Below are 17,558 nucleotides of genomic sequence, written 5' to 3' on the forward strand. Positions count from 1 at the left end.
TGTGTATGTCAATATAGGATAATGAATGCAGTTCGTGTGTTAGAGGGACCGCTGTAAAATTTAAACCCTCGGCGAATGTTTCGCTACATCTGTCACCGACGCATTCGTTTTAATCCTTTAATCAATTAGGGAAAGTTCAGACGAGCTTTTTCAGGTGATTGGTGTTTTAGCGATGTTGTGAAGACGCGGCTTGCGTTAATAATAATCGCTCAATAAAGGGGTAATCTCGTTCGCTAGTAATAGAACGAGCATGGTCCTGAGAGGGTCGGAGTATGCTAAAGTTTATAACTTGTCGTGACAGTGGCGGTATAAGCAACTAATGTCCTCGAGAGAACATCTCTGGAACGTGCTGCTTTGGCAATAACACACTTAATTGATGGATACGCAACTAAGACGATAATGGATGATAATCAAGGGTGGGTTCAGAAAAAGCGCGACCCAGACAATATCATTTATAATACTGATAACCTCAAGACGTCTGATGCTCTTTACTTTCCAAGAAGGAAAAAAAAAACAACGGAAGATTCTTACTTTGTTAGACGTATTGCATTAACACCGCCTATTAGTTTTTTACTCACGTCCTTTCCTGCCCCCAAAGCCGCGATACCGTATATAGGGTTACCAATTACAGCGTTCGTGGCTAACGCAATTAGCGTCATTATGTCCCGTCGATCCCTATGAAAGCTGCATCGGCGTCTCACGTGCCTCCACATCTAAAGAAAACATCCTCATCAAAAAGTCACCTAATTACAGCATCAATTTCCTAAAAGCAACTACTTCCCAAGCGTATGTAAAGCGACTGAGTCATTAAGAAGTATTGAGTTTCACATTGTTGCGTAAAGGCCATGATTGTGTCCTTGCTTAAACCGCAAGCAAAATTTGTGAAAGGAGCTCTAAAGGGAAAACTTGGCCAATTTTAAAACAGTTAACATCGTTAAATTAAGCACACCAACTTCAAAGGTGCCAAAGGCGACTGAACTGAGCACGTCTCTGTCAAAGGCTTGGACGACAACGCCGTCCCCGGACTATCGACGAGTCCGGTCACGCGTCTCTCCGGTAAGCAACAACAGCCCCGGAGACAACACTGCTAATTGCATTGGCTGTGCGCGTCGCCTTTCGGCTTTGTTATGGCAAAAGACTCGCCGATTGGTTATAATTTGACGGAGAGACCCCTCTGGAGGCGAGTATGTAAACGCTGTCCTGAAAAGCCGTGGAAATGAAGCAAACTTTTTATCTCCATCTTTTAAAATGAAAAAGTTCGTACTGAGTGACCCTACAAATTAAATTTCAGTGTTTGTTGAAATAATCTCTCCACCGATTGCCAAACTGATAAAAACTTGTATAAAGTTTGGGCCGAACGGTTGGTTGTCCGGTCAATAATGCAGTTATAATAATGGGTTAGTCAAGATATAATCCCACTTTACACTATTGACTTTTGTATACATGATTGATTCCCAGTCTAAATTTGTTTCTGTCATATTAAATATACTTGTTTACACTACTACCTTAGCAAGGTTATTTATTGCATTAGATATTGAACGCATCCCACTCAGTCCAGAATATCTTACAAGAGAGCCATAAATAACTGGAGAAGTTTCTGATGTGAAATTATAGTCTAAAAAATATTGACGTCTCTTTGTGACACAAATGACGTGTGCAACCAAATATAGTCACTACTCTAAGACAGAACGTATAATAAACTATGCCATGATATACTATTTTTACCTCGTTGTTCATGAATGGACGCAAGAACGCTTATAAAATATTCACAAATTAGATATCTTGCATAAACGTCATGGGTTCTATAAGTGGATTTTCCGCATACATCTTTTATGGAATATCGATGTAAATTTTAATTGTAAAAACGTGTAGGTGGCTCCCTATCTATTATTCATTGTTTTATTGCTCAATATATCTATTTTTAATCTTTAAAATAGATTATCCTCAAATAGATGTTCCAGGGTAGCAGATCGAAACATACTTAAACATTATTGATTGTACAGTATAATAAATTAATCATAGTTGAACTCGAACCATCAATGAAACTTTTTTTAGCGAGAGAATCAAACCGATTTTTCCCACCATATAAACGTCAATTCCAACCTTATTAAAGTTTAGTCAGATTATTTCATTTGCGTCACGACAGTCCCAAATAACAGCTTTACAACTAAATTTATACCGGACTTTTGCGTCGACTGGCATCCCATTATAGATTAATGTTTCTCTCCTCAATTAAAACTCGCTAGACTGTGTTATTATTGGTAAGACTTTAAATTAGGTACGAGGATCGTTCGTACGTAAGTACGGTAATAATTCCCTTATAGCCTTTCTTAATTTTTAACTGCAATGTTATTACTATTGGAATTTATTTCTGGGATATTTACTCATAATGGGAAAAATTCGAAATATTCCGAAAGTACAGTTGGGTCGTAATAATTGTGTTCGATCCGGGTCCGTTAAGTTAGTTAAAATATTACATAGGCCAATGCGCTAATTATGCGCTATTATGCGCCACAATTTTCATTTTTTGCGCTGCCTCCCCTAGAAAATTACAATCATTTTTTTGTTACTTGCGTCAGCCCCCCCCAGTTAACAAAATTAATTGATTGTTATGTCAATCAATTGCGCCAATTATGCGCTATTATGCGTCACAATTTTCATTTTTTGCGCTACCTCCCCTAGAAAGTTACAATCATTTTTTTTACCCAATTACGCCTGTTTGAGGAAGTATAGGGGTAGAGGGTAGATAAAATGAGGTAATCAACCACTCTCGATGAACGTTATTTTAACACTGTCTGCTCTGACTATTCAACCATAATTTACATACTATTGGCCTACTTATTTACAATTATTTCTACACATTAAACTACGTTTTGCTGAGTGGACAAATGAAACTATTGTTAAGGTGGCAATGATGCCTTAACAGCGCCAATTAAAGTTTTTTTTGCGCTTCACTTTGAAACTCACAAAAACAGACTTTTATAGTTAATCACAAGCCTTCTTTTTCAGTTAAATAAATCCATTTTTTTGGTCAATCAATTATGCCAATTATACAGGGTCCGGCATACTTAAGTCCACTCCCAAAATCGTCTTTAATTTTAAAGATAAAATTTTGAAAATTTGTTTACGCTTATAGTTGACAAAGCTCTAGAAGCTGACGCAATTTTTTTTTTTATCACGGTTGGTTTGACGTCGGTTAAGTATAATTTTAAACTATGATACAAATAATTGAGTTTTTATTTTCAATCTAATGCAAATTGCGTGTAAAATTTGCAAAAAAACGCTGTTTTATCAAGTTAGATTTCAAAATTATGACGTCGCAGTGGCAAACTATGTTTACACCAAAATTTCATAAGTCAATTCATTCACTCGTATAAAGGTTAATTTTGATTAACTTGGGTATGTTGCACTTTATAGACACCAGAAATCGTTAATTTACATTGACAAAGCGACAATTTCACCAAGTAAGACTTTTGTTACAATCTAAAACGAACCAAAGGATAGATGTCTTTTGTGACACAAGATGTTGCCAGATAGGTGTAAACGTAATTCCCAATTTTGACGTAATAAAATTGGAAACTAATTTGATAAAACAGCATTATTTCCTCAAATTTTGAAGACAATTTACATTAAATCTAAAATGACAACAGAGATATTTTTAAAACATTTATATTGAAAAAAAATTAAATTAGGGGTTGATTTTACAAATCCTCACAATTAGCTAAAAATTACATATTTAAGGCGTCGCGAAGCCAAAACTATCGGTGATAAAAAAAAAAAATTGCGTCAACTTTTAGAGCTTTGTCAACTATGAGCTGTGAGTTGTGAGTAACCAGAATAATCTGTTTTTGAAGGTTTTCAGTAAATGGCAAAGAAACATTAATTGGCGCAATTGATTGACATGAAAATCAATTAATTTTGTTAACTGGGTGGGGCTGAAGCAGGTAAAATAAATGATTGTAACTTTTTACGGGAGGTAGCGCAAAAAATGAAAATTGTGGCGCATAATGGGCGCAATTGATTGACATAAAAATCAATTAATTTTGTTAAATGGGGGAATGACGCAAGCAATAAAAATATGATTGTAACTTTCTAGGGCAGGCAGCGCAAAAAATAAAAATTGTGGCGCATAATAGTGCATAATTAGCGCATTGACCTATGTAATATTTTATAGAAATTCTATAACTGGGGGGGCTAACTTAACGCGGACTCCTGTTTTTGTGAGTTTCAAAGTGAAGCGCAAAAAAAACTTTAATTGGCGCAATTGGGTAAAAAAAATGATTGTAACTTTCTAGGGGAGGCAGCGCAAAAAATGAAAATTGTGGCGCATAATACGCATAATTAGCGCATTGGCCTGTGTTATATTTTATAGAAATTCTGGGGGGGAGGGCTAACTTAACGGACCCGTTCGATCCGCGCTGTTGAATTGTTGAAGAGTAATAAAATGGTAATTTATATTTTCGGCCAGACCGTGGCTGTGATTTTTGTTTTGTTTCGCGGGCGGAAATAATTTTGTAAATTTTTTTTTCGACATTTTCTCGATCAAATATGTGCAATATGTGTGTCGCTTGTCGCCATAAATCACGTTAAATCCGTTCGCTTTATGTTTGATCTTTGTCAAAATGGCGTCGGAGTGCTCGGCTCCGAATTAGTGAAATGCTTTCTCGACGTGCGGTCTTCTCCACTGACATTACACATTACAATAATGGAATAATCTTTGCTAGCTTAGCTCGAAATAGCACGTAGGTTGATGCTGTCATTAGTACGACATGTATAGAGAAGACGATTTTCCATCGCGCATAGCATCACCTACATACGTACCATCGGCAAGTTGCTACAAAGGAGATGCTAATCTAGTTATATCTGCAGACCGTGAAGCGCATGCTAATGGAACGAGTATTGGAAACCACGAATTATATTAACACGCAAAGTGCCGTATCATTAAAGCAATGGCCTTAATTGTAATTATCTTAAAGTGCAAATGAACGCATACTTCACCTTTGCTTCCACTGATTTCAGCGAAGCTGTGAATTTCATGAGAGCGCGCCTTTTTGTCGCTGGTAATTGAAATTAGTTTATAACGAAGAGTGCCTATGTCTCGGAGATTTCGATTAGAAAATGTAGCGTTGGGTTTTATATTATGTAAATGAAATAATTCCCCACGGCTCACGATACACAAGTATCTTCCGCATCTTGTGGTAACATTACAATACACTTACCATAAAGTGAAGAGTATTAACCGTTAACTCGAGAGTATCATAAAGGTTTTGTGGCTGTACACCCGAACTTACATATCTATATTTATCTCTTAGCATCTCGCTTGTTTTTCGGGGTTGTCAGTAAGTTGTTCCTTTTCGTTGACGTAGAAAGGAAACAACCACAGCTGGAAAGATATCGTGTTTCTCGCTGCTAGAGCACGTTCGGCGTTTTCCCTCCAGATGTGTTGCATAAGATATGCACATTTGAAAGTATAAATTCGGCTTTGTTGCGATACTTTTGTAATGGTATTAGTTTTAACACGAGCGCCGACAAGTGGAAGAATTTGCCACCCTAGTTGTACCCAATTGTAGTTTTCAATTAGGAGAGACAAGCGGATCGGTGGAAATCCTCAGAATTATGGTGAAGTGTTGTTATGACACGATGTTTGAATAGGCTGACATAAACAGTTTAATAATGTACACAGACCTTTGCGTTATGATGAGAACGACTCGTGACAAGATATCACTGTCAGGACGACAGACGTGCCGTGATACGGCAGTCTGGGGCTGAAAGTAGCAGTTTTATGTCAATCACGTCTACCATTAAGACAAGCCAACAAAAGCCAATTGTAATGATATTACCGTGAAATTGTATTTAGACTTGTCTGTGGCATTATCTTAAAAACAGAAATAACGCGACGTCCGCCAAGAATAAGCTGCCGAAAGATAATTGCGTCCCTGCTATTGAATCTTGAACAAAATTACACATTGTTTTAATTTGCATTGCGAACTTTTGTCTTAACGCATGGATTGCTCTGAAATGGAGCTATTAATAATTGCAAAGAAATGCGTGCCTTTGAAATCTATTGTACTTATTATTTACCGGCGTCAATTATTTTTAATTGCTTTTTTCTCAATCGACTTCTCAAGTCTTAATATTCACAAGTACAATGCTTCCTCTCTTTTGTCACGACCTAAAAACAATTACACGGCTTCAGATCTTATCGGGATGATTTTCCGAGACATTGAAATATTGATGCTGCCTCCAAATATTGGCAGGCGCAGCCTTACCTTGTTTGCTCATGCTTTTGACAAAAACAACATGTCAAGGATAACAAACACGGGAATCGTTAGCTAAAGCCAAAGACAATATTTTAAAACGGCAGGACGACTGTTCCCACTCGCCCAAATTATTATGTGTATGTTTTCTTAAAACATCACGTGTAAAAATGGTGGATGCGCGCCGATTGAAATTAAATTTTCTTTTTATCTTTCATTGGTCGTAAATTTTCTACGTTCCGATTTCGTGAAAAATGTGAAAAACTATTACAGCGACTACAAAATCTGCCACATTTACGCCAGCGTTGATAATCTCTCTACAACCACTCGAATAAAAGTCCGGATATTAACTGATTCGGACATATACGGAACTGACATTCCATAAAGTGAAATCGACTATTGGAACTTTTAAAATTTAATCATTCCCAAACAAAAGTACATTCATCATATTTATTTCTTTTTTGTAATTTCATCATGCTCCATCTGATAGATGTCGAAGCACATTCAGACACTACCGATCCGATTACTGAGCCAACCACATTCGAAAAAAAGTTACTTATTGTTCATTCGGCTGCGAATTGTACTAACCATTTTTTTTCTATTTTAGGGATCGTGTCTACAGGCTAAACCTGAGCAACATCAACCAATCCAGCTGCGAGGTAAGAAATTTTTACGTGGCCATTTCTGGGTTATTACATCGCGTTCTATAAGCTGAGATTACCGAAATATTAGGTCTTACGCGCTAACTGGAAACTACAAGTTATATCACGCATCATAATGCATGATGAACGTACCAGTTTACTACCTTAGCGACGTGGAAACTGGTTCCTACGTCGTTGCCCTCGGGATTATATGCGCCCCTTGATTATGAATTATGTGATGCAGTGTCACTTTTACCCCCACATACGTACGTCTATTTATAAGTTAAAATTAGAGGAGGGTTTCTCTTTTACGAGGAAATAAATTTTTTCCGTGAAAATTTTGCAGTTGTTTTCAGGATTGGAATCCTTCTAAACGGACAGTTGCATCGCCCTTGTTGTGGTAATTGGATTACGAATAATTTAAAAGATACTTTCTTGAAACCCGAGGGATTCGATGTTATTACAACGTTAATCAAGCGGTTTAATTATTTAGTAGGCATTATCAGTATTATTAAACTAGATAAATAACTTGTGAAACCAATTTGCTGCATTGTGGTCGGAAATGTTACGTTTACGGCTGTTGTCAACGGACTCTATTGCTTTTCAACGTAAAATGGAGTAATTACTACAAACATAGAATTCCGGTGGAAATTTGATTTCTAAACGAGCTTCCGGAATCGAAACGAATATGCCAAGCCGTTAAAGAACTCCCGACTGAAATTTTATTTTACGGTTTTTATGAGCTCTAAAAATATTTTTCGAAGGGCGCACATCGCAGGATTACTGTGGATGATCACAGTTTATTGTGTTTCTTGGAAGTAGATAAGGCAGAGCTTTTTACCAGCGAGCTTTTGCTCTGAGATAAAAATGGTGGAGGCGCCGTTTCTTAACTAATCCAATTATGTAGTTTCAATTTACATAATCAATTTTAGTGTAGTTGAAAAGTAAACAAACTGTACAAATATTGAAATAAACTCCGGAACTGACCATCCCACCCTATGAAATATCATAACCCTGCGGTTTTATTTCGTTTTCCCAGCAATAAAACTTGAAACCTGAGAAATCAGCGTCCCTCGTGTAAATTCGAAAACGCCCCCGCCAACGATCCTACAATTCGCGTCAACCACGAAACGTGCACGACTGTTTCCCCTTCAAATAATCCATAAAGTCTCATTTAAAATGTATGCGATGGAAGAATCAATCATGGGTGACCTTCGCTCCGAGTTCCCAGTTAGGGGCATTTTTCTATTTTCCAATGATAAGTTCCTGGCGCGTTTTCATTTCTCACGAGACATACGACCCCCAGCCTTTAACTCAAAATCCAATACCAGTTAAAATAGTTTTCATGTAAGCATTTTTTGATATCGGTTTTCTATCGAGGGGTTGAGGCCCCTCCGAGTCGGAGCTTCGTCAAATAAAATCCTATTTATTCGTGCAATACACGTGTTTATCGCTGCGATAAAATTTTCGGCCCGATTACGAAACGGTTGCGAAAGTTTTAACCAATTCCCAGATCTAGTTATTAATTCTCGATCCTGCGTCACGTCGATCCCACATCACATCAGAGGATCCTTTGGGAACCTACAGCCAATCTAAAACGCATTCCGTTAAGATTGAAACTATTGTTTTTTTGATGGGCGATGTTTTGCCACTTTGGGATTTATTTAACGGTGAAAATGACGGGTTAGGTACGAAGGGGGTAAATGGTGTTTTGATTTCGGTTCGTTCTACTTGATTGATACGAAATGCAGATGGAATTAGCAAGGTGCACTTATAAAACAATTAATCTTAGCCTCGTAGTGTGCGTGAATGTACTGCTCTATAATTACAGTATCGTTGCTGGGCTAGTCACGAGCAAATAAAACAAACTGAAATAGGGACCACTTAATAAATATTCCATGGTTGTTTCCACACTGGGCCCGTCCATATACCACACAAGTGCAATTAAATTGTCAAAACCAAACAGAGACGATCATTTCAAAAGGGGGGCAAATCATTCGACTTGATGAATTAGTGAATCTGAACACACGAAACCAAATAAACTAAACTGTTGTTTATACACTCGTGTGCTGAAAGTAATTTGATTTATTTAGTGTTATTGATTATTTGCGATATTTCTAGAACTGTAATACATTTAACTAATAAAAAATGTATAGAACGATCAATTTATTTTATCTGAATGATCGATGTGATTTTTTACACAAAATTGTTAACCTGATGAAAATCTAATCAATCACTAGTACACATCATCATTACATCCTCACGTAATTTTGTATTAATAACTACTATTTTAATGTTACATAATATGTTTGATCACAAAATGAATCAGTCTAATTACGCGCTGGGTGAAGCTCCAATTAAATTGGTAGGTTATTCACTTCGATTTAGTCTTTGACGGTATTAATTTAATGCAAATAATTCATAACACACAAATAATAAATAATTATTAATAAATAATGACCCTACTGGCAAAAATCTGACCCGAAGAAAACTTTCATGCTGTCATTTTTATTTTCATTTTTATCTGACCTTAAAATAGTTGCTGTGGGTTGGTTAATTAATATCTATAACTTTTAATGAAGACAGAAAACACAACTTGAATTTGTTAAAACAATGAATTCACAATAAAACAGGAATTTAAAAAATGTGTTATCTATGCAGGCAACAAAAAAACACTTCTAGCCCTCGTATCTTAAATTGATTCGTTAATGTGAATTGTTACGGGCGATAAATGCCGTTGAGTTGTTTTTAATGGCTATTTAACCATTGGCAAACACTCGTCAGAGCAGTATTGATCTTTTTTGATGATTTAAATTCGTAACACTGTCGAGTGGTGATAATTTCCTAATTCACCAAAACGACTTATTTTTGACAAGATGTTATTTAGTGCCATTGGTCTTTAGTATGTTTGGAATTTAATTAATTCATGAATGAAAATCTAATAAGACTGTTTTGTCTGCCAAGTGACTTCAATGAGGGAAGGATTTCGCTATCATTCGTATTCTCATTTAATAGCAGCCTTTGTCTTGGCGTTTTCTTAAGCACCGCGGCTAGTTGTCGTCCTTTTTGATTGAGAATTCATTAATTTCCTAATTTAAGTGGTAATAATCGGGCGAATTGAAACTTGGTTAATTAATAATTCAAATAAATCGTAAACTTTCGATTGAAACTCATTGTATCTATGATAACCGTAATCTATAAAGCCCACCTATTCCTTCCGCGCATTTACTTCTAGCACAATTCAACTTATAATTGGAATTCCTTTTCCATTGTCCGGGTGGTAAGAAATATGGCTTCAATTCTGGGCCAATCAACAATTACGTAATATTTATTTGGGTGCAATTTCCATCAGCCAAAACAATTCAGTGCAATCGATTATCGCGATTTCCAGGTCACTTATCCTTGCAACCGTTAACTGATGATCAAATGGGCAATTAAAAAAAATACAATAACCAGGACGGCGGCAAACTCCGACGTTGACTCCAGCAAAGTTCTCCTGAATGGTCCTGTTTAATGCGCTACATTTGTCATGTACAGTTGATTACATTCGGCCGATTTGTGTGAATGGGTTCGTGGTTTCGATAAGGCTTTACTGGTGCGGTTTCACATGACCGTCGGACGCATTTGCACCGTGATAAGATGACAATGAATGTGTGCTCATAGACTGCCTTTATTGAACACATTTACCACTCACCGACTATAATTCACATGCAAAATGGACGCTGAGCAAATCCAATAACGCTATCCCGACAGAGGGACGAAGGCGGCCTTTTTTAAAATAGTGGAGACTGTCAAAACTTGCATATTTATCACGGGGCACTCGGGAAACTCGGCCAAAATGTCTTTAGTAACGGTTGGAATTTATGCTCAGATATTCGTGTGATCGGTTTACAAAATTGTTGCCAAATGTTACAACCCTAATGGTTTTCAGAACACGGATTTTTTTGTAAAATAAGACCACATTCTGCTTCAACAGAATGTAGGTTAGGGATATTTTTCATGCCAAAATATTGTAGACATTTGTACGAGATTGGTGTTCCGAGTGCTAAACAACAAGAAAAAGGCTTTCAGTATAAGTGGTAATTGTTACAGTTTGTAAGTTGTAAAGAACGACGCCACTTTTTTCCCCATTCTCGCGATTGGGAAAATGGTGGATGCGCCAGGATAAGATTCGACTCCCTGCCCATTGCCCAACCTATAAGCCCGCTAACAAATTTACGATCATCTCCCATTATGAGCTCGTCCAATTCCATCATAATCAGGGCGTAGCGGCGGTATCAGCCCCCTTACACAAATCAGTCGTGTTCGGCACGCGAAATATGATTAGTCCTAAAGTCCGGCCACCTCGGTCACGAAAAAGGAAACTCTCAAAACGCAGCCCCCAATCAGAGAAAACGAGCATTTCACATCAATAACTACCCCCCTCGTTTTTGCCGACTGCTCGCAATTTATTCCACAATAATTTACAGCCGGCCATTGTTTAATAAAATTCTTAACGAGAACGAGCAATTGAACCGTCATCCGCAGCGGTCCGGTTTCTCCTCGGCTCTAATCTGAACCTGCCGTTTAAACGACTCGTCCATAAATCTCACTTTTATATCGCAACGGCCGTTGTCGCCGCCACCTATGATCGCTCCACCGTTAGCCCGGTTTAATTAATGGCCGGTAAAAATAAAAGCCACCGACTCCAATATCCAGATTCTTTATGAGTGCTATTTTCGCTTTGGTATTTTATCAACGCTGTTTATGTGAGTTAATTTTTAATTTGGGAGCCGGATATGTGCCGGAAAAAGAGAACAGAGAGATGGTTAATCAAGGACGCTAATGAGGATTTTCGGGAAAAACTATTCACGAAGCGGGAAAACTATTAAATGCACAGCGGGATGAAAATTATACGCAAAAAAGACCACAGCAGTGTCCGAGTTTTTGTGCCGTCAGAGAAAATAGTGGAATTTGGTAATTGCTAATTTCAGCACGCAAAGAAAAACTGTTTTATTTTTAACGTAAAACCTGAAGTTATTACACGAAATTACAGCAGGAATTGAAGAAATCCGACTCTGCTTGTCTAAGCGCGCATTGAATTAATTTCGAACTCGCTTTTTATATTACTTCCCCGGCGCATCCACCAATTTTGCAGATAAGACAATTTCCATTTTGGATGTAATACTCGAGCAGTAAAACTAAATCAACCTCCAAGCTTGATTGTGAAACATTGGTTTTGTCAGTGTTATCACGATATTGGCATTTTTATCGATTTGTTTTGAGTCCCTTTTTGAGAAATGTGCCAATAAGGAGTACAAGGATGAGGCAGTTAACACGTGTCAGGCCTCATCAATCACGCCGCCAGAGGCGCTAGAATCGCTTCCTCCTAGCGGCACGCAAGCAAACAGCAGGAGTTTACGCGGTCATTGTTTGCTGCGCTTTTATTGGCTAATCTAGTGTGATTTTATCCACAGTGGAGGAACTTAACGGTGTCCTGAGCATGGTGATCGGCCACAACGTAAAATGGACGTAAATAACAGCGAAAGTCGCACACCCAATTGGCATTTCATTACCGATTTATTTAAACGCAAACGTTTTCCGAACGAATGACTCCGTCAATAGATGGAGAGCTTTCGTAATTGGAAAACACTTGAGAGGTTATTTTCGGCGAAACTTTTTTGTTATCAGTTAATTACAGATCCTAAATCCTTCCCATTTGGGTCGACCCTCTGTTTACTTTGAAGATTTCTAAGTCGAAGTGGAGTTATTAAATTGAATATCGAGAAACAGCCCTCATTCTTTGTGGAGAGACGGGCCAATGTCAATGTTTGGGCATTGACTGATTACGAAGGCACTCCGACGTTTTGCTTGTATTTGCTGAAGGGACATTTATAGAGACGCCCCGACGAAGAGGCCGCCTCCGGGTTCCGGGGGGAGATCATAGACATTCATTACCGCTAATATCTTTTTGTGTATTGATTTTCAGACTCAACGGTTACACAGATGAAAATACAAATGTCAACATAAAGTCGTTCCGGTTTTTCCCCCAATCGACCACATGAAACATTATACTCTCGTCGGCAAGTAAATTCCATCAACTAATCCTTCGTTATCCTCATTCTATACGAAATCCGTTCTTGTATATTATTAAAGAGGAGATTGCAAATACCTCTTAATTTTGTGGAAAGAGTATTTAATAACATTCGCACGAGACTCTGAAAGCTTTTTAAGCGGAAAATCATTCACTCACCTTGTATTTTGGGCGAGAATTTCGTTTAAAACGTTGTAATCCTGTACTTTCACCTTCGCTACGAAGCTTTTAAGCATCCTGCTTCCATCGGATCTTGTTTTCAGCAAATATTGACACTTTATCTATCCGATTTTCTCGACCCGTCTCTGCTCGCTTACTCATCAACATTGGTTTTCACCAGTTGTTCGGAACCTTTTTGTGAAGAAATCTTCGCACAAATTACGGCATTATGTGCTCCCATTGAAAATTATTATTTCTTTTTCAGTCCGAATCTCCTGCTGAATTCGATTTCACAGTTATCTTAACCGTTACGTTAACAATTATTCGGCTTCCCCGCCGCACAAAACGACCCAAATTGGAAAAAGATTGCCGATAGTTTGCGGGAAAGTAAATTCACGTTAAAAATATCATTTTTTGTGGATGCTAATCAGCATTTTTCACCTTGTTCTTGTTGTGTTGTTTGCAAGTTGGCTGTCAGCTCGTTTCCGGCGAATTAAAGTCCTGCAGCTCCTGCCGGAATTCAATGTTATCTAATATCTTATTCCTTTGCTAAGTATGAACGTGTGCCTCCGAATTTTAATTTTACCCGAACGTCTTAGATATAAGCAAACACGATTCATATTACGAGCTAACCGACTTCAAAGAAACAGTGTACAAATAGAAAACGTAATACCCGGAATACGTCTATGTCAACAATAATCACAGTTTAAATTGAAATTGCAGGTATTCTTGCTTCAAGTGTTCAAGGCATAGTGTTTTATTCCGTTGGCATTAATAACTCGGAGATCCTTAATTCCGGCCGTTTTCTTTCGCTCCGGTAGCGATTTTAACGAGGGTCCCGGAATTAATGCCTTTCTAATGCAAAAATTTCCAAAGTAGTTTTAGTTTCAATTTGACTCCTCGACCATTCAGTTTGTTTTGGAAATCAGTTTCGAACTCGAACACTGCCAGAATTCGAAATCACTCCAACGTTTGAATTCCCTTACTTCGTTCTAATCATTGAGGTGGAGACGTGATTCGCAATGTTTGACTCCTTGGAATCGTGCTCCTGTTAACTTTTTTAAACAGTAATTTGACCGGTTGAAAACCCGGGATTTTTACAAAAATCCGCGTTTTCCCATCGTATGCAATTTTCACGAATTTGCATACACGCCGGTCGTTACAGATCGTTTTTTCCAACGATTGCAGTTTTAATATCGATAAATTCCTATTATGGCGGCGATATTGGTCAAAAACATACAACCTGGCATTTCAACAGTTGATAACGTTTTAAAAATTGGGTTTGTATTTCATGTTTATTGTGATGGGGACTAATAAAGATGGGATGTTACAGTGTCAATAAAAACGGGAATAGCGTTCATTTCGGGCTCTTCACGCAGGTAACGACGATCTAATAACCGAAATGCCGAGGCAGTTCACTCGAAATTGATATAGCCCGAATTATTTACGGATTGTATGAATAATAATTCCACTTTCAGCCGAATATAATAAAGTTTTCATGCGGGGTTTTAGGGACCATTCCTTCTTTTACCGACCCACAAAATCATTACTGCGCAATTAAAGTTAATTAAAGACTGCTTGGCGAAACCTTCAACTTATTCATGAGAAAAGTACATCGATGTTAGCAAAGCGATTTTAAGATTTCCTTTAGGGACTATTAATAATATTTTTTCATTTTTGGAAAACCTGGAAGGTTCCAATAAACATAATAGCCACTAGCTATAATCCTCCAATTTCCAACTCTGATTCCCATTTTTTCATGCTCGCTCCGAGCTAAAAATTTTGTTCTAATTTTCTCAAATGTCGGTGCATTTATCTGTGTGATGTAATAACCGAAAAATGTTCCGTTTTTGCCCTGTAAATATTTTCCTAATAACAATAAAAGAGCCCCGTGCACCCCATTTCAAATATTTAAGAGTTGAACCGAGCACGTTGCCCAGAGCAATAATAACTAAGCATTCATATTATAAGCTTAATATTGGATTCCTTTTTGAGATACCTTACAGGAGCTTAATGAAACTAGAGACACGAGGGAATCGACAAGCATTACAATAACCAGAACTGTTGCCGAACAGTCTGTACACATCATAAAAGCTTTAGATGACCGAGCAAATACATTGTCTGAGTAATTTCTACATGGCTGGGAGCGCTGCGAATAATTTCCAGGAAAAAGAACTAAACAGGATACAAAGTTTTTCTGTTTAATTATTGTCGTCTAGTTACTTAAATTTTCCACGAGAAGAAATTTTCCCGTGCCGCAATTAAAAACCTCCATCAATCGATTTAGGTGTTCCCGGAGAAAAATTAGTGTCGGAAAGTTTAAAAGCTCATCGGTTGAAACGGGCTTGTTTCTTGGCCGGTTAATATAGCATTTGCTTAACACTAACTACAAAAGTTTGGCGGTAATTGTAAAACTTGTACGAAATTTGTGTGTAGCAAGGGCCATTACAGCAATGTTTCGCACTTTTGGGGTGAAAGTTTGTGCCGGTTACTAAATAATGCACGGGAGCGCGTGATGTATATCAACCGTAATGGAAAAGAATTTCTTTCCCTCTGGAAAATCAAACCGAAAAACAAATTACAGTAGCTGTGTGCGACCCTCTTCTTCGGTCGACGCTGAGACACGTACTTAAACTTGTAAAAAATGATACTATTTGTTAAGGTAAACGTTTTATTGCTAATCATTTACGCTGACTCATCCGCTTTCCTTGTGTGCTTTGCATACGCACATTTGTCACGCTGCACAATGCAGCTAAAATTGCATATATAATTCTACTCGAGGGCTTTTGAAAAGTTAAAAGCAGTTAAAAATAGGAGTTGCCGAGTCAAAAATTCATTACTGATGAGTTATATGCAAAATACATGCATATTTGCTTTTGATTATGCACATTTTGACCATTGTCCGAGCTCAACAATTCGAAATAGAGTCGACAAAAATACCGTAATCGTAATAATAGTGTCAGAACATTGTTATTTTTCTCCGGATTAAGAGCTTTCCATGTTTAGATGGAAAAGTCGGTGTACGAATCAATATAATCGGCTGTTGTGATTAACGTCTAATAGCTTAATCAAACTTGCATATACAATATCGTGTATTTTGGGTTATTATCCCGAAATGATTACAGCAATTCTAGAATCAGAAATAGAACTGCATTTTCGCGAGTAATAAATCGTTGCAGCGCGTGCCATTGCGGGCTAAAAAACAGAAAAATGTTTGTTTAATCGACTTCACACCGCAATTTGCTATAGCGATTAGCGAATTTCTCGCTAAATTTGTGCGATTCACTGTGATAATTAGCGTATAAACAATGAAAAAGCCTCGAGCGGTCAGATTTCCATTTCCAATGTGGGCATGTAACAATAACATGTGATTCATGTTGCCTGAAGCTTGTAACTGATGAATTTATTGAATATCGCCGAAACACCGCCCAAAGAAAACCGCTCAGTTAACAGCAAACAATTCCACAAAATTAATTTCGCAAATCTGCAAATCCAGCAAAGCTGAATGTAAATTGGCCCAGAAGGATAAACATTTGAAACCTCTGACCCGTAACGTCAACACAAAACAGTATCCTTTGCTTAACTTGGCTTGACCACTTGATTGAATAGTACAATCGACGAGTTCACCCTGTATACAAACAAATGGTGGATAAATATTTAGTTCGTTGGTACGAGTGGGCACTAGAAACATCCCCTATTTATCTCCAACCTCGGAGCTCTTCTAGTTAACGTTGTGGGGGGGAAATTTTTAATTAAAGGGAACAGTTACCGGCTTGTGCAGTCATTTAAAGAAATTACCGGAGGCACGATGGGGACCTTCTTAGACAAATTTCAAATTTCAAACTCCGCCCCAACCCTTTCTTTACGACCAATAAAAATATACAAGAGCCGCGCTCGACTTGACTGTATTTTTAAATAGACTTTTTCTCGCCAAAGTAGAAGGTTATAAAGTTTTATGGAATAATGGGCTCTTTTCATAAATGCATTTCGACTTTTATGAGATTTCTATAGGGGAATTCGTAATGACGAGTTGCTGCATCAGCATGTGCAGAAACGTGTTCTACTTTTGACATGATTAAAATATCCAACTTCATCAGTGAAAGTACTTGATCATAAATGATATAAATCGCTCTTAAGGAGAAACCCCTCGTAACGACCCCAACTTTACAATTTCAAATGACGCCGCTCCCCTCCGTGTAAAAGATGGTTAAGCAAAGTTTAAAACAAATAATGTCTACAAGGAGCCATCTTCATTCCTTTACAGAATATCTTCAGGCACAATTACAACTTTTCCAACGTAAAAAAATATTTCTTCTTTTGCAGCCGGTCCAATTTCGTTTTGTCCACAATTTCCACATTCTCATTCCACGCGAATAGTTTCAAGTGATTACACGACACCAGTTTCATGCTATTTTATATGCAGACTCG

The 17,558-nt window shown here is 37.7% G+C and overlaps 1 protein-coding gene across 2 annotated transcripts in view; it reads left to right on the forward strand.

The window, feature by feature from the left end:
- Nucleotides 1-17,558, forward strand: part of Sema2a (Semaphorin 2a) — a 259,723-nt gene that overhangs the window by 223,507 nt on the left and 18,658 nt on the right. For both annotated transcript variants that reach the window (XM_088038686.1, XM_088038685.1), the window contains one exon: nt 6,865-6,916. In XM_088038686.1, the coding sequence (XP_087894812.1) occupies nt 6,865-6,916 (52 nt within the window). The remainder of the gene's footprint in view (nt 1-6,864; nt 6,917-17,558) is intronic.

Source organism: Gnatocerus cornutus, chromosome 6 (assembly GCF_029298725.1).
Source record: "Gnatocerus cornutus isolate USDA-ARS CGAHR chromosome 6, icGnaCorn1.1, whole genome shotgun sequence".
Classification (NCBI taxonomy): Eukaryota; Metazoa; Arthropoda; class Insecta; order Coleoptera; family Tenebrionidae; genus Gnatocerus; species Gnatocerus cornutus.